At 36.6% G+C, this 18188-nt stretch overlaps 1 protein-coding gene across 4 annotated transcripts; it reads left to right on the forward strand.

Annotated features, from left to right (window-relative positions):
- Positions 1-11808: 11808 nt before the first annotated feature.
- On the forward strand, positions 11809-17467 carry LOC147380880 (glyceraldehyde-3-phosphate dehydrogenase, cytosolic-like). 4 transcript variants are annotated; one of them, XR_015174988.1, is made up of 7 exons: positions 11819-12261; positions 13487-13555; positions 13891-14022; positions 15872-16014; positions 16194-16277; positions 16903-17010; positions 17142-17420. XR_015174988.1 is itself a non-coding variant. In XM_086431124.1 (6 exons), the coding sequence occupies exons 2-6, from the start codon at positions 13529-13531 to the stop codon at positions 16907-16909; spliced, it is 393 nt and encodes a 130-aa protein (XP_086287250.1). In that variant the 5' UTR covers positions 11819-12261; positions 13487-13528; the 3' UTR covers positions 16910-17083. The 4 variants fall into 4 exon arrangements, 3 of the variants coding, with proteins under 3 accessions (XP_086287248.1, XP_086287251.1, XP_086287250.1); XM_086431124.1 differs by lacking the exon at positions 17142-17420 and having other exon boundaries at positions 16903-17083; XM_086431122.1 differs by lacking the exons at positions 15872-16014; positions 16194-16277 and having other exon boundaries at positions 11809-12261; positions 17142-17467.
- The last annotated feature ends 721 nt before the right edge of the window (positions 17468-18188 follow it).

The following is an 18188-nucleotide window of genomic DNA, read 5'->3' on the forward strand; positions in this document are numbered from 1 at the left end:
GAGTTGTAGCTTTCATAAATGGTTTGGCATCCCACGAGGGGACCGACCACGTACTAGTACTACGTTGGCAATCGGGACATGTGACTGTGTGGCTCACAATAGGTCAAAGGCTCAGGTCGCTCCAGCCTGGGTGCATCAATATACCTCTCAGAATCACCTGATCAGACGGTATTGATGCCCCCAGTTTGATATACCCTAAGGTACGTGACTGGAGTTGTGGTTTTCATGAATGACGTCGCATCTCCGAAGAGACCGGGCCACGTACTAGTGCCACGTTGGCTAAATGGGACGTGTAAGTGCTCAAAACAGTAAACGTGCATGTGGTGTGCGCAAAACAGGGTAGGGTGTGCCCGGGACCTTTTTCAAACAAATGGGCCCATGGATCCAATCAAACCAATCATATATTTAATCAAAACCAAAATCATTCAAATCATATGAATATTCAATTAAGATCACATTATTCCCAGCACATAAGCACATTAACATTACGATCAACATCAATCATGTATTTCAAGCAAGATCATGGTATATTAATCAATAAATATGACATATGATAATGATCAAACAAACATTGCAATAAGTATAATTTTTATAATTTTTAAGGTCCAATCAATGATCACTTTTGGGTGATCCAAAATAAATCGAGATTCCAATAGGTGTTACATTGATGATAGAATGACAATGGTTGAGATGAGCTCACTCTCAAGAACATTAATTGTGCCAACATTAGATAAATTCAGATTTTCTGTGAATTAGGAAAATACAATCTGAACTTGCATCGATGATATCTAAGGCTCCCGATAACGAAATTGAGTGAAATCAAGTTCTAAATTAATCTACTCGATGGGATCTACGTTTTATTAACAGGTTCCCAGACTTAATTCTCACTAGAATGTTCTGTAAAAAAGTTTTAACGTTGCTGTCCCAACTTTCATTCAGAAATAATTCCATATTTACAAATTGAACTTGCATCGATGATATCTAAGACTTCTGATAACGAAATTGAGTGAACTCAAATTCTAAATTAATCTACTCGACGAGATCTATGTTTTATTAAGAGGTTCCCAGACTTAATTCTCACTAAAATGTTCTGTAAAAAAGTTTTAACGTTGCTGTCCCAACTTTCATTCAGAAATAATTCCAGATTTACAGATTGAACTTGCATCGATGATATCTAAGGCTTTCGATAACGAAATTGAGTGAACTCAAATTCTAAATTAATCTACTCGACGAGATCTATGTATTATTAATAGATTTTCAGACTTAATTCTCACTAAAATGTTCTGTAAAAAAGTTTTAACGTTGCTGTCCCAACTTTCATTCAGAAATAATTTCAGATTTACAGATTGAACTTGCATCGATGATATCTAAGGCTTCCGATGACGAAATTGAGTGAACTCAGATTCTAAATTAATCTACTCGACGAGATCTATGTTTTATTAAGAGGCTCCCAGACTTAATTCTCACTAGAATATTCTTTAAAAGTGTTTTAATATTTCTGTCCAACCTTCATCATTCCATCATTTTCATAGGTCAATTTGAATCTTTCATTATTTAGGGGTCATCAAAAAGTGATCCTTAATTGGAGAAAAAAAATGCAATACCCAAAATCATCTATAATCAAGATAAAAAATAAATAATTATAAAAAATAAATAAAATAAATCCAACTAAATAATAAAAAAACTAGGTCATCTTGACAATGCTCCCATACTTGGGGTTTTTCAAGTTTGATCCTCAATAGTCCCCTGTGGAGTTGCCACTGAAAGCGCCCTCGATCCGTGGGGTGCGCGGATCCGCTTTTGACCCTTGAGGTTTGGGAATCGCCACCTAATTATTACGGTCTAGGAACCGATCAATGACTCTAAACGGATAAAAACTAATCTAAAACAAAAAAAAACTGAATTCGGGGATCATGTTACGGGATTGGAAGGTGTTAGGCACCAACCCCGCCCGGCCAAAGCCGGTCTCTACTAAATTCCCAAGTAAATTACATTGCTAAAACTTAGATAAAAATAAATAAAAATAAAAATTTACCTTTCCGATAGCAAGGACTTTGTTCCCTCAGATCTGACAAAAAGAGCTCCTTGTATCGTGCTCCCTTGCTTCGTTCTATCTCCGGATTTGACTTCGGATCTCCTAGACCGAGGTATCTCCTTGCTTTTGGATCTGAACTCTTCAAGTTTGTTGCGGATTTGGGGGTGTTTTTGGAGGGCTTTTAGGTATTTTCTAGACTAAAATTGAAGGGGGGATGTTAGGTAAGGAGTTGGGGCTTCAAAACCAGGGTTTATGGGAGGCTAGGGGAGCTTCTAGACCTACTTCTCGTAGGGTTTATTATTTGATACGAAAATAGGGTGTGAGTACCTCTATTTATAGATGTTTTTAGGGGTTGATTTGGATAGAGTTAGTGTTTAATTAGAGATCTTTTAATTAGAGTTGTGTTTTAATTTGACTTGTTTTAGGTAGAATTGTGTTTTAATTAGAATTGTTTTAGGTAGAATTGTGTTTTAATTAGAATTGTTTTAGGTAGAATTATTTTTAAGTTAGAACTCTATTAGATAGAGTTAATATTTAATTAGAACTCTATTATGACTTTTGGACTTATTTGATTGACTTTTAATGTTTTGACTTTAGTCTTAAAATAATTTGTTTTTATTTTTTCGAAATTCTATATGCTGTCAATGGACAGCATGTCTTCCCTACTAAAAAAGAATTGAATACCTACGCGATAAGCGAAAAATAAACAATTAATCAAAATGAAAAAAAATCTCTCTTTTTTTTAAAAAAAACGTTATCAAACAACGTATCAACCATGTTTCTTTAAAAAAAAATCTTTCATTAAGCAAAAATGGATCAACATACCCCAAAAGGAAGAACAACCAAAACAAAATCCCTTTTGTTTCATTATTCCATCCTCAATGATCATTATTCCACCTTGAACAAAATTATCCATATTGAAATATCGCACTATTTAGGATCATTCCGAATGACCCTTGATTAAATCATAAAAATTAACATGTTAGATCAAAGTGCGCCGAGTAGAATTAGATAATTAATGATGTACTAACAAAAATAAAAATAATAAACAAATAATAAAAAGAAACTAACTAAGAATTAAATAAAATAAATAAAAACAAAAAACTAGGTTGTTGGCAATGCTCCCATACTTGGGGTTTTTCAAGTCTGATCCTCAATGTCCCCAGCGGAGTCGCCACTGAAAGCGCCCTCGATCCGCGGGATGCGCGGATCCGCTTTTGACCCTTGAGGTTTGGGAGTCGCCACCTAGTTATTACGGTTTAGGAACCGATCAATGACTCTAAACGGATAAAAACTAATCTAAAACAAAAAAAAACTGAATTCGGGGATCATGTTACGGGATTGGAAGGTGTTAGGCACCAACCCCGCCCGGTCAAAGCCGGTCTCTACTAAATTCCAAGTAAATTACATTGCTAAAACCTAGATAAAAATAAATAAAAAATAAAAATTTACCTTTCCGATAGCAAGGACTTTGTTCCCTCAGATATGAAAAAAAGAGCTCCTTGTACCGTGCTCCCTTGCTTCGTTTTGTCTCCAGATTTGACTTCGGATCTCCTAAACCGAGGTATCTCCTTGCTTTTGGATTTGAACTCTTCAAGTTTGTTGCGGATTTGGGGGTGTTTTTGGAGGGCTTTTATGCGTTTTCTAGACTAAAATTGAAGGGGGGATGTTAGGTAAGGAGTTGGGGCTCCAAAACTAGGGTTTATGGGGGGCTAGGGGAGCTTCTAGACCTACTTCTCTTAAGGTTTATGATTTTATCGAAAATAGGGTGTGAGCACCTCTATTTATAGAATTTTTTTAAAGGTTGATTTGGATAGAGTTAGTGTTTAATTAGAGATCTTTTAATTATAGTTGTGTTTTAGTTAAAATTGTTTTAGGTAGAATTGTGTTTTAATTAGAATTGTTTTAGGTAGAATTGTTTTTAAGTTAGAACTCTATTAGATAGAGTTATTATTTAATTAGAATTCTATTATGACTTTTGGTCTTATTTGATTGACTTTTAATGTTTTGACTTTAGTCTTAATTGATTGACTTTTAATATTTTGACTTCAGTCTTGCTTAATTGACTTTAATTTTGACTTCAGTTTCACTTAATTGACTTTAATACCTTGACTTCAGTCTTGCTTGATTTACTTTTAATTTTTGGAGAACCCCCCTCCATTATTTCTTTAATTCTTTGGACCCCCAAATGGAGGGGTCCTTAAAGAAATATCCCACGAACCCTCAACAATTTTACCCGAAAGTCCGATTGATCGATTTTTTAGGTTCAAAATTTTAAATTAATTTCATCAATATTTCACTTTAATTATTTAATATTTTATTTATTAATTTCGAATTTTTTAGTTATGAAAATTGTGAAATTACCGTTTTGTCCCCGGAGAGGACTTTTCACGTTTCAAGTCGATTTTTAATGTTCTAGGATGTTTTAGAATCGATTTTTCGTAAGGAATTCAATGAGAATGTTGGTTTGTGTCATTTATGAAAATTTTTATGTGAAATGATTGTGAACTTTATGAGGGGCATTTTCGTAATTTTGTCAAATTCTGTTAAAATTGGTGAAATGATTTATTTGGTTCCGATTTATTATTTTATGTGTTCGAGAGAGTTTTCCTAAGCGTAACGTAGGCTCTAGGGTTGTTTTGAGGTTATGGGTATTTTGGTAATTTGGTAAATTTTTAGTGATTTTTATCGTGAAGTTTCTTTTTGGTCTGCAAGATGATGGTTTCTATGTTTCTGGGTCGTATTTTCCTAGCGTAGCGTGATTTCTAAGGTTTTGTCAGTTCGAGATACCTCATCCGGATTTCTGAAACATATCTGGTAACAAAATAAAGCAATGGAATACACATCCATCATTGGGAATCATTGCAATCGGATTGACGAGTTGATTAATCAGGTGAGTGTAAAAATGGGGTGTCTACAGATGCCCCTCTTTGGCAGAGGGTTGAAGCAAACTAGATAGCAAATCTATTTTGGTAGATAGTACGATATCTGAATGCCAAAGCTAGTGACAGTTCATTTTGCAGCCTGATTTAGCAATTCGTCAGGGTGTTCGGATCCTTGAGGGTAAAGCTCTCCCCGAATCAAAAGGTTGTCAGGTCCTTGAGCGCAAACTCTCACTGACAGTGTCAGATCCTTGAATTTTAGAGAATTCTCCCTAACTAAAAGAACAAATGTGTAAGTGTGTGCACTGTGTGAAACTGAGTAAAACTTGAGCATAAATTGAGCATAGTCTGAGCATAAACTGAGCATAATTTGAATAAAATTTCGAGAAAACCCTCGACGATAACTGAGCAAAATCCAAGATAACCCTTGGCGGCATCTGAGCAAAATCCAAGATAACCCTTGGCGAAAACTGAGCAAAATCCAAGATAACCCTTGGCGGCAACTGAGCATAATCCAAGATAACCCTTGGCGGAGACTGAGCAAAATCCAAGATAACCCTTGGCGGAGACTGAGCAAAATCTAAGATAACCCTTGGCGGAAACTAAGCAAAATCCAAGATAACCCTTGGCGGAAACTGAGCAAAATCCAAGATAACCCTTGGCGGAGACTGAGCAAAATCCAAGATAACCCTTGGTGGCAACTGAGCAAAATCCAAGATAACCCTTGGCGGAAACTGAGCAAAATCCAAGTTAACCCTTAGCGGCAACTGAGCAAAATCCAAGATAACCCTTGGCGGCAACTGAGCAAAATCCAAGATAACCCTTGGCGGAGACTGAGCAAAATCCAAGATAACCCTTGGCGGCAATTGAGCAAAATCCAAGATAATCGTTGGCGGAAACTGAGCAAAATCCAAGTTAACCCTTGGCGGCAGCTGAGCAAAATCCAAGATAACCCTTGGCGGAAACTGAGCAAAATCCAAGATAACCCTTGGCGGAGACTGAGCAAAATCCAAGATAACCCTTGGCGGAAACTGAGCAAAATCCAAGATAACCCTTGGCGGCATCTGAGCAAAATCCAAGATAATCCTTGGCGGCATCTGAGCAAAACTGGTAGAGGAATGAATGAATTTTGGGAAAGAATGAATGAATTTGGAGAAAACTGATTAGAATGAATTGGAGAATGAATAAATCTGGAAGATAATGAATCTGGAAGAGAAATGATCGATTCCAAGAATGATTGGATCTTAAAAGAATCTGGAGAATGAAAGAATGCCATATCTCCTATGTGAGATCAAAATGCTTTTGTTTGAACCTCAAGGATTTATCCAAAAAGTTTTATGAGTTTAAAACATGAGTTTTTATTTCTTTTGAACTTCAAAAGTTTTTCGAAAAAACTGTTATCAAGAGGGTAACCTTAGGTTTGGGGTTCCTATTAATTTTTTAGGATTAACATTGCTCGAAGACAAAATGCCCCTAGTTTTACAATGTACGTGGCATTAAAGATAATTGAACACATCATGCAAAAAATTAAAAAAATGCCCCTAGTATAAGGGGGAAAAGTTACATTAAAGAAGAAAGAAAATGCCCCTTGTATGAAGGTTTGAAATAATTGATTACCACAAGCGCAATAAAGACTCAACTTTTAGTTTTGATTAATTTTATTGAAGGTTTTGAGTCAGGCTCAAGAGTATAAAATTATTTCCTTTCGAGATTCATCATAGAATTCACCCTTATCTCCCTTGGTTCACTTGGGGGAGTAAACATTTTCAGATCGATTGTAGACAAGATACTTGTGGCTTCTGAGTCTATGCCTGGTTTAAGCTAAGTATTGAACTTGGTTATTTGGTCTTCTGAGGTTTCAGCTCGAACCGCTCTTAGCTTGGGATTTTCTTCTATTTTTCTTTGTTGCTCTAACTTTTGCCTAGATCGCCTTTTCAGGTTTTCAATGTAGCGAGGTCGCTCTAACTTTTGCCTAGATCGCCTTTTCAGGTTTTCGATCTAGCGAGCTCTTTTTTTTTCTTGACTCTGATTGTTGTCAAAGTTGTCCTTTCAGATTTTCAACCTTGCGAGCTTGCCTTAATTTTTTTTTCTAAGTCGCCCTTTTTTGGGTTTTCAACTTAGCAGGCTTCATCATTTTTTATCTTCTCCTTCTCTTCTAAACTTCTAGAGTTACTGTCTGATCATACTTTGCCACCTTCCTTGACTTTTCACACGGTACTTAGGAGGACTTTTATAGGTAGGCTTAGGACTGGGTATAAAAGAAAGGGATTTTGAGGCTCAAAAACCCAAATGCCCCTTGTGTGGCATTTCCTTTTAAATTATTTTCCTTTTTTCTTGAATTTTCTTCCCCATTTTGAATTTCTTTTTCTTTTGAGTTATTTTTTTATTTTTTTATTATGTGGGGAAATAGATTTTTTTTATTGATGTGGTCGGGGCCTGAAGTAACTTCTCAGGTTGCCTACGTACCCCAAAATTTTGGGATCAGACCAAAACGTAGTTCGAAACTTCCCTCCCCTAGGTTAGGTGATCGGGCTAAGAAATACAAGGCACAATATAAAAAAGGCTGCAAAAGGCTGAGAAAGGAGATAACGAACTGGGTAGCAAGGAAATTGATTCGGCCAAAGATGGCCTCCTTAAATGTAGTACCGTTTGACTTGGTCAAGGTTGGTTGGTTCTGGTAATTCGATTCCATCATGATCTTGAAGTTTGACAGCTTTTCCTGGTAATATTTCTTTGATGATGAACGGACCTCCCCAATTTGGTTTGAACTTCCCCCTGGGATCAAAAATAGGTGCCCTGTTCTCTTTGAGTACTAAATCCCCGATTTGTAAGTGACGGGCCTTGATTTTCTTGTCAAACGCACGAGCGACTCTTCTTTGATAAGCTTGCACGTGATACAACGCTCTCAGTCGTTTTTCTTCGATTAAATTCAACTCTTCATACCGTTGGCAAACCCAGTCTACTTCTGACAACTGACTTTCTAACAGAACCCTAAGAGATACGGGATTTACATTTCAACTGGTAGGATTGTTTCCATATCATACACTAGAAAGTAGGGAATAGCTCCAGTGGAAGACTGTTTTGAAGTATGATGTGCCCCTAGTATGAATGGTAACTTCTCTAACTAATCCTGGTGGGATTGACGCATTGTCTTGATGATTGTTTTGAGATTTTTTACTAGCTGCTTCAACCTTTTCATTAATCTGAGGACGGTAGAGAGATAATGTGTGATGCCGGATCTTGAACTTTAAATATAGAGTAACAACTTAAGCTTTGATGTACAACCCATTATCAAATATCAATTCAAAAGGTATCCCCATATCGATTGATAATATGCGATTTGCAACTCAAGATGTAGTAAGGATAGTGCTGACACATTTTATAACATCTTCTTTGATTCCATCGATATAGACGAGTATATATTCCGTGTTGAACAACACCCAAGCTTGTACCTAACATACCCTCATATGATCACATGAACAAGTCTTATGAAATTTCTGAATAAATTCATTATCCCCTCGTGTTCCTCTAAGGATAAGATGGTTTCTATTTGAATCTCTTTAGGAATTATTTTTTGTTTCGAGGTCAATGACCTTTACTTTCTTGAGTCTGACTCTTATCTTCTTGCTCAGGAGAGAAATATATCCTTGAAGCTAGATTATTTGTTAATTCGTTAATGCGCTCGGGGTATTCAAAAATTTCCTTTATCCAATCAAATTCAGAAGGGGCGATAAACACCTCTATAGACTCGACGAACTAACTTGACTCAATTAGAAAGAGTAGACTCAATCTAATGAGGACATGACCTTGTTAGGAAAAAGGACTCGAGTTAACCCAAATGACCCATGAAAACTCAAGACTACCCAAAACGGGCTTGATTAGGATTGAGGACTGAGATATTGCTTATAATCGGTAGGATTGAAGCACTACGATCTTCGAACAACTGGACGATGTTGAAAAATTTTGAGGTCATTTCTGACTGTTGATTTGATATTGACGTTTACTCTAACTGACCGGATTTACAACCCTAGTTAGACGATGGACGATTGAGCTTAGACACAATGATAACCCTTAAACCTCTTTGAAGGTGAATTTAACCAATTTCAGTGTCACCCCCTTGATAACATTTTAAATGAACCCTGAGATTTTACTGAATTCTGTGCACCAATCCGTTAATTAATCCATTCACACAATGAGTATTTGAAAAGAAAATAAATATTCATTCGAAAAGAAAGATAGTTTTATTGAAAATGATAGACAATACGTTCTTATTAAAAACATCTTTCAACAAATTTGTTTTGAACTATTTTTACATGGACGCTTGGCTTTGTCTTGATGGTCATCAGGATTGCTATCAGGCTTGACCCTCTTGGCTCTAACAACTTGCTCTCTGAAATCTGCCGGTCCGTCTGGATACCCTAAGGTGCGCTTGTTCCAAGCTTTCTCAATGAGGTGTACTAACTTTTCAGTCAAAGGCTCGGAGGAAAAGAAGGCTTTATGTTGAGGTAAGGATAACTCTGTAGGTACATCGTACTATTCTGGGATTAGATTAGGGTGGAAAAAAGATGTTTCTTCTAAACCAATCAGACGGACATAGTATGATCCTTTGGTTCCTAGAACAGGGGGATCAGTCATCCACCAAGGGCACCTAAAATCGATATGACAGGCGAGGCGAGAGTCTAACCATTTGCTCCAAGCTTTGACTGAATTGTGACGCACTAACAGGTTTCTTTTGAAAAAATGTTCTGGGCCATATTCGAGGTTTTAGGGAACCTCTACGATTTTGAGACGGTCACAAAGCCACATGTAGATCAAGTAAGGGCTTCCTTTGAAGCTTTCCCGCTCACCATTTTTTATGGCATCTAACCCTGAGAAGGTTTCAACTAAGATTAGGGGTACTGGGTTGGCTTTCCTTGAGAGCTGAGAGGCTATATCTATGAAGGACTCAGGGATAGTTTGGTCATCACTATTGGAGGTCAGTATGTATTGAGCTAGGATCCCTAAGCACAACCGATAGTCTAGTGGCTCGCCAAGCTTCGGGCTTTACATTGATAGGGTGACTGCGGGAGCGATACGGGCCCAGTAAAGGTACTAAGTTCAATCTCCCGTCATTGACTAAGGCTTTGGCTTCTTCCTTGAAAATGTTTAGCCCTGTGGCGAGTTCACCAGAATATCCGATCTTCAATGAGGGCCTGACTAGGGGACCTGAAGTCGATATCCTCATGATGCCGCAATAATCCTCGTGTGTAGGGCATAAATGCATGTACCCCATATGGAATATGTGGAGGTAAGGGTTCCATCGCTTAGCCATAGCATGTAAGAGGTTCCAGTCTATCTCAAACTCATGGAAGAAAAGAGCACTCCTCAACATGAATCTCCCAAAATTGATCTTCTCTATAGGGTGCATTCCTATGACGGTTGTTTTGACTAACTGATCGATTGGGTTATCGCCGGCGGCTAACATCCTGGTTTGACACAAAAGGATATTTTAGTACTCTTCCAATGGTCCATGTAAGAGATCAATTTATTTTCTTTTTGGAAAATCTTGTACTTTATGAAAAATATTTTCTGGAAAATATATTTTCTGGAAAATGTTTCTTCTAAAGGACACTTCTTTTGGAAAATAATCTTTTTTTTTTTGAAAAATATTTTCTTTTTTTTCTTTGAAAATTCGATTTCCATTTTGATTTAACTGGCCCGGTCCACCATGACTGTTGAATCGAGATGGACTGGGTCATTATTGTAAGAGGATGGATTCTTTACTGGGTCGGTGCACCCATTTTAATTTTCAAAAATAAAATTTCTTTGATCCTTGAGGACAATCATGCATTTTGATCTCATCATTCACATCACTCACATACATTCATCCAACAACAGACATTCACTCAATAAACAACCCGGGAACACCCACGATAAGTTCGAGTCGTGACCTATGGGGAAGGTTTCTAGACTCTAGGCTTACTACGTGCAATGCATTTTTATCTGGCCACCCTTGCCCAAGCACACCTATATACCTTTCGATACGTGGTGACTTGGTTTGATATACCGTATAGGTGATAATCTAAAACCTCAATTCACTTCTCTGAAGCCAAAAACAGCTAGTTTGATCTCCAGTTGAGAGGTGGCGCACAATGCTGAGCAAGGGCCCACTTAAATACCTCTCGTCTAGAATAGACGTAGTCTATCCCCCTCGTACAGTAGGGTACAGCGGGGCAAGATCTTGCTTAGGCACCGGTTTTGACCAAGAAGTGCAATTGATATACTTAGATTACCTTTTATACCTACGGGTATGAGTCAAGAGTTGTAGCTTTCATAAATGGTTTGGCATCCCACAAGGGGACTGACCACGTACTAGTACTATGTTGGCAATCGGGACATGTGACTGTGTGGCTTACAATAGGTCAAAGGCTCAGGTTGCTCCAGCCTGGGTGCATCAATATATCTCTCAGAATCACCTGATTAGACGGTATTAATGCCCCCAGTTTGATATACCCTAAGGTACGTGACTGGAGTTGTGGGTTTCATGAATGACGTCGCATCTCCGAAGAGACCGGGCCACGCACTAGTGCCACGTTGGCTAAATGGGACGTGTAAGTGAGTAAAGCAGTAAACGTGCATGTGGTGTGTGCAAAGCAGGGTAGGGTGTGCCCGGGGTTTTTCAAACACGTGGGCCCATGGGCCAGATCAAACCAATCAAGCCACACTACCTCAAAAAATGTAAAATTCGTTATTTTTACAGCATTAAACTCGGCAGCCCAAGTCTCACGTTTATTTGGGCCGGCCCAATATACTTAAGAAAAAAATTCGACAGCCCAAGCCCAACGAATCACCGAAATTTTTATTAAAAAAAATAAATAAACAGACAAACCAGTCGACCTTCTTCACCATTTTCATTCTTAGCCTTCTCAGCCATCTCAGTGAAGATGAAACCAGCAGATCAAAATCTCTCATCGAAGAAGCTTTTTGTTTATGTCGCCTTTGGGAAGAAACGAAACCTCACATTCAATCGAAGAAGTTTTCTTCTCAGCCATTTTTATCGATTTTTGAGTTTGAAGAAGTTTCTTCCATTTCAATCGAAATAAAATATCCCTCTTGATTTGATTCTTGATTTGATTCGATCACTTTCACAATCAGGATTTGCGATTTCAATCACGATCTCTCGATCTCCCATTTCAACACCGAACGATCTCTCAATCGCACATTTCGGATCGATAACTCATTCGACAATGGATTTGTAATCTCTCAAAGCTCAAATCGAAGAAGAAATCAGAGTTCAAGTCGAAAACCCTAAGAACTGATGCTCACTTATCAGTGCCACCGATCAAATCACTCCAAATCTCATCTGTAAGTCTATTTCTCTCAAAAGCCCTAAAAAAAACTCCTAAAAAATCACTCTAGAATGCTAAATTGAACTTTAATGATCATGCTATTCATTTGTTCCTCTGTTCATGTTTGTTCCTCTGTTCATGTGTTGTTTCTTACCATGCTTGCTTGAAAGGTTCATGCATGAATCATGAAAATTCATAGAATTTGGCTAAGTAATGTCTCTTTTTGTTGAAAACAAATCCATTATAGAACCTACAGGTTTTTAGATGACTAAGCTTTGACATTGAACTCAATTAGATTTGTGATGAAGTATGAATTTTTAAACTTAGTATGTTACTGTTAATTTAATTTGTCTGAGTCTACATAAGAAGGAACAATGAAGTATGAACATTTCCAGAATTTGGATAAAAACATAAAGGGCTGCTTTTAGTAGACAACAATTTAAGGGTTTGGCAACCAAAAACTTTGGAGTGCAGTCTAATTCAACACTAAGAAGAATTAAGATGTTTAAAACAATAAAAATTTAGGATAAATAGTTGAAAAAATGTCCACATATTTGATAAGGAAATCTTTTCTATGTTCTGATGGTCTACATCACGATATAGATTGCGCTATCAAGGGTAGTAACCAATGGATAATATGGTAGGAGCTCATGGCCCTTAAATTCAACCAAAACAATTAGAAGCATGCTTATCAAAGCTTGTTTAAATTGTAATAGTAAGCCTTTTTGAAGTTGAATTATTTATTTTTTATTAATAAAGTTATATGGGGTTTGTTAAGATCATGGTTCAAACTCATCATTTGTGGAGATGAGTTTTGTGTCCATGCTTCAGATATTTAAAACAATTTTGGTGCCAATTGAAGTTCAATGACTTGTTATGCTTCATATTTGCCACTAAGCAAATCCTAGACCATCTGTTTGGTCTTTACCAAATAAACACATTTTCCCTCATTGGTATTCTTTCTTCTTTTATTTATTTATTTATCCTAGACCATCTGTTCCAGCTATAAGCTCTTTGTACACAAAACACACAACAGGCTCTAAGTCTGAGTTTCGGGAACCATAGATTTGTAAGTCTCAAGATACATGACTGCACTTCACCATAAAAAAATAACCTCTATTGCTACATGATATGATTTATTTCTCACTTTTTATTAGCTTTGACATTCTTTTTGCGCTCTATAGTTTCCTTGCCTTTGATGTAGAATGTGCATGACTTGGTATTTTTTAACTTGTTTTCAGATTTACCTTGTACAAAACATCTGTGACTTCTAATTGGGCAAGATGTACGACCTTGGTTCCTATTCCAAGGTTTATCCTCTCTCTCTCTCTCTCTCATTAAGATTGTAGTGATCTCATGATGATCAAAATGCTGCATTTTTTTTAATTTCTTAATTTTTGATAATTATGTGAACAATCCAATTGGAGCCGAAAACTATAATAAAATCGATTTGGTGATGCTGCTTTCCCTAGCTCCTTGTATTTGTCATTTTGTTGATGCTTTCTACTGCAATTTGGTTTGCATTTATCATGCCAACTTGTTTTTTATAGTTATGTATGCTGTAGCTTTCCCCTGCAAAAAAAATTTGGGTTGATTTTGATTAAGTCACTAACTTATTTTTTATTTTTGGGTGCTTACATTTCAGCATGTATCCTCAATAATAATGTCATTTTCTCATCATGGTCCATGGGTTGTTTGCATTCTTTCGGCAAATGGCGCTATATCCAATGTAACACTCCGTCAAGCAGCAACGTCTGGTGGAACAGTAACTTATGAGGTTTGTGTGGCTATTAATTACCTTATTCCTGCCCCTTCATTCTAAGGCTTTTCTTTTTTGTGGAGTATATTCTCTTTGTATTTATATTTTAAGGTATCGTTGGCTAGCCTCAAAGGTACTCTACTAGCAGCATTACTGTAAAAGAAATTGTTAAAGTCTTTCCATAATTGAGTGTTGTATGTTAATTTGTATCATAAATTGTAAAACTGCTTTAATGCCTTATAAATTTCAAATATATATTTTTACTACTTTAGTGACTTGCAAATTACAAGTATAATTTTTCTTTTTAAGAAAAAAAAAAAAAAAAAAAAAACTTTCTCACAGATCTAGTGGAAGGTTTCTCCTTGTTATTCCTTGTGTAGGCATCAATGCTTTAATTATAAAAAAAGAAGAAGAGATAAAACTACATTTAGAAATTCTTATAGATACTTCACATACAACACTCAATTATGGAAACAGAAATTGGGATGCAGAACTTAACAACATCATCCAAAAGTCAGAACAATTTAACCCATATAAGCATTTTAGTTAGCTCACCTCATTGACATTCTAGAAGACTAGAACAAACATTTGTCAAAGATTATTGGTTATTTGATTAGCATTACGGCCTCCATATGACTTTGACATCATGTCAATACTTGCTTTTAAGGCAATCTATGGGAGGGCACCTTCCTCTTGAGGTGTATTGGTCGTCTTTGAGAGCAAAATCTCGCCTTGCAGACTCCAAACTCATTCTGAAATATTCGTTCATGTGGTAAAAATAATCTATTCCTTTGATCTCCAAGGCATGTGACCTTTTCCCTGCAGTCACATGACACCATAATGCTAATGGTACAACCACAGAGGTTGCCGCTTTCAATGAATGCAAAGGAATTTTCCATCTTGATCTTGTTTTTGAACAGGACATAGTTGTAAGCATTGATTTTAGTTAAGTTTTTCTCATTTTGTAGATTTGGTTGGTCTTCTCGACATCTAAGGCCTACTTACATTTGTTTGCCTTTACTAGTATCCTTTTCTTTCTATCTAAAAAATTTGAAGACACTTAGATATGACTTTGGACAGAACTGATGATAAAGATGATGATTTGCTTAGGCATGTTTTATCTTCTTCAGCCATTATAATGATCACATTATTTGTCGTTGAATCTATAGCCCAATTGTTCCTCGAATTGTACTAGCAACCACGAAGCGGATGTCACAACGAAACCCATGACACTTATAGTTATTCAAAAAATAAATAAATAAAAGGGTAAAGCTTAGTAGTAATTAAAATCATAATAGAGAGAGAGAGAGAGAGTAATTGAGTATTAGAGATAAGATTATAAGTACTACTTTTTTGGCAATTAATCGATACCCAACGCTCTAGTTTTAAGATTATAAGACCATTTTAAAACACCTAAAAATGCATCAATTTACTCATCACATGTCTCTTGACTGGACTTGGTAGGTTGCGGCTCCAACTATTCTAGTCGGCCAAAGATTTAAATGATCAACATTGTGGTTTGAGACTTTAACTAGAGAATCTAGAACCCTATTATGGGTTAGTTGACAAGTTTAATTGTAGCAACTTAAGTAGGATAAAGGATTTTGTTAATGCATCTATGAACCAAGTAGTTAGCTTTGGAGCTTTAAGATGAACAATCTCTCAAGGGAGATGTATGGTGGACAATATTGCTATGAATGTGTTGATGCAGCATTTTCCTAATTGCACTGGTAGCATAGATACATTTTTACAGGACACAATGACACATTTCTTGAAATACATGATGTACATGATTGTGGTATTACACAATGACTCTCTGCTTTGTGAGAACTTGGCTTATGTTCTTATGAACTTTGTGCATGTGTAGGCTGTCAGGAAAGTACTCCCTGCACTGAATGGGAAACTGACCAGGATGTCTTTCCGAGTACCCACGGTGGATGTCTCTGTGGTGGATCTTAATGTGAGGCTGGAGAAGGCGGCCACTTATGACGAGGTCAAAGCTGCTATCAAGTAGGGATTGAAAATTATTTACTTCCTAAATTCCTTGTTGAAATAGTTAAAAGTGAATTACTATAAGTAGATGCCCAAGTACTATTAACAAAGATAGAAGCTTGGTAAATACTAGATCTTTGTGTTAAATTAGTATTTTTATTTTATATTTTAATATAATTTCTTTTTTGAGGTCTCAGGGAAGAGTCTGAGGGCAAGCTAAAGGGAATCTTGGGTTACACTGAAGATGACGTGGTTTCCACTGACTTTGTGGGTGACAGTAGGTAAGGACAAGCCTTTTTTTCAATAATTGAATTTTCTGTTTGGACTTTGTTGATAGCCTACTTGTCAACTTGTGTTTGTGGGCTTTTGTATTGTTGGGCAACCTGGACCCAAGTGATGGGTTATTCTTGCATTCTATTGTTCAATGGTTCACTTCATTCACTGGATTTGATGCATCACCTTTTGGCCCTTACATTGATATTCAAGATCAGTAACATTTGGTTCTTCTTGATGTTTTGCTAATAAGTTTCCATGTCCCTAGGAAGCTTTTTGGTGTTACCCATTTGAACATCATTATTTTTTCAGTGAATAACTTCTAAATGGATTGTATATGAGTTATACATGAGCAACTCTTACTAAACAAAGTTCTTGCTCTAACTGCATCTCATGGTTTTGGATTTTTTACAGCTCCTCTTAAGCGCACAAGTAGCTGGTCTTTTGACGAAAAACTTCAAAACCTTGTTTCCTCATGTTTGTTATTAAAACCTTGTTTCTTGAATGGGTAATTTTAAAATAAAATACACAACAAAACCTTGTTGTACAGTCTAATGATTTGAATTGACTAATGATTTTGAGTTTCCTGAATACTCTTTTCTGTTTCATTTCTAACTTGCATTGTTCATTCAGGTTATAAAAAATTCCAGTGGTTGCAATCTTGCTGTTGATATCTGGAGTCTGGGATGTACTGTTTTGGAGATGGCCACAACAAAACCTCATTGGAGCCAATATGAAGGGGTCAGTGATTTGATATTAAGATTCGGCTTTTGAAATTTGACTCAAGTTTAATTGTTTCTTATATAACCGTAACCCTTACCGCCTGGTCCCCTAACATTTACATTTGATGTTTGGCCCAATCTGGTTAAAAGGTTGCTGCGATGTTTAAAATTGGTAATAGTAAGGAGCTTCCGGCAATTCCTGATCATCTCTCCGATGATGGCAAGGATTTTGTTAGGCAGTGTTTGCAACGGAATCCACTTCATCATCCTTCAGCTGCCTAGCTTTTGGAGCACCATTTTGTGAAGAATGCAGCTCAATTGGAGAGACACGAGCCTTCAGAACCACCTCCAGGAGTTACAAATGGTTCAAGATCTATGGTATGATTAGATCTACTCATACACAGCACACAACTTATTTGTATTTCAACTACATTGTTGGTGTTTACTTTCAATCCTTAAAAGGCTAAATTTCTGCATGCACTCAATACACTCAACAATTGTACAAAGTCAGTGACTCTTTCCCATTTAAGTGGATAAACAAGAAGTGTCTTGGTTCTTAGGATTAATTATCGACCTATAAATTTTATTCATTCGATAGAGTACTAATTGCTATTCATGTGTCAATAAGACTCCCCCCCCCCCAACAACAAAAATAATAATAATAAATAAATAAATAAAATAACGACATGGCTCTGAAAACTGCATAATCTGCTCAGTTTGTTGTAATGTGAGGAGACTGGCTTCATTATCCAGTATCATCCATATTAGATTTGATAGAATGAGTTAGTTATGTTCTGTTTTTACCTTTTTTGTTTGAACACACTCACATTATTATCTTCTATATATGCTGTTGTTAGCCTTCAGTTTCATGTGAATTATTATCTTGGAAGATTTCTTTTGTCATTAACATCCCGTTTGTCGATGCACTGGTTTTATTTGCACGGGGTGTAAACTTCATATATAATTTCATGGCACACAATGATACAAAAAGCAGAAGTACTTCAAGTTGTTTCATCCATCGGGCTGCAGATTCTTTCAGATTCTGAGAAGAGAGTCCATTATGATAGGCATCTATTCTCTCAAAGAAAGGTCGTGCTGAAGCATTCCAGACAAGGTTCATCTCTGTACACTTATGAATCTCATATAACTATGTCAAAGCAGATGGAAGTCGTCGAATGGCTAAAATGGTATAGATTT

This window comes from Akebia trifoliata, unplaced genomic scaffold, assembly GCF_017979445.1.
Source record: "Akebia trifoliata isolate Shusen 1 unplaced genomic scaffold, ASM1797944v1 Contig00906, whole genome shotgun sequence".
NCBI classification, from domain to species: Eukaryota; Viridiplantae; Streptophyta; class Magnoliopsida; order Ranunculales; family Lardizabalaceae; genus Akebia; species Akebia trifoliata.

Excerpts from the sequence above, each read along its gene's own strand:
- LOC147380880 (XM_086431122.1), top strand. The coding sequence starts at position 13,529 with ATGTACGACCTTGGTTCCTATTCCAAG. Across the intron at positions 14,023-16,902 it reads GTGGAACAGTAACTTATGAG|GTTATAAAAAATTCCAGTGG; the intron begins GTTTGTGTGGCT and ends TTGTTCATTCAG. Across the intron at positions 17,011-17,141 it reads ATTGGAGCCAATATGAAGGG|GTTGCTGCGATGTTTAAAAT; the intron begins GTCAGTGATTTG and ends TCTGGTTAAAAG.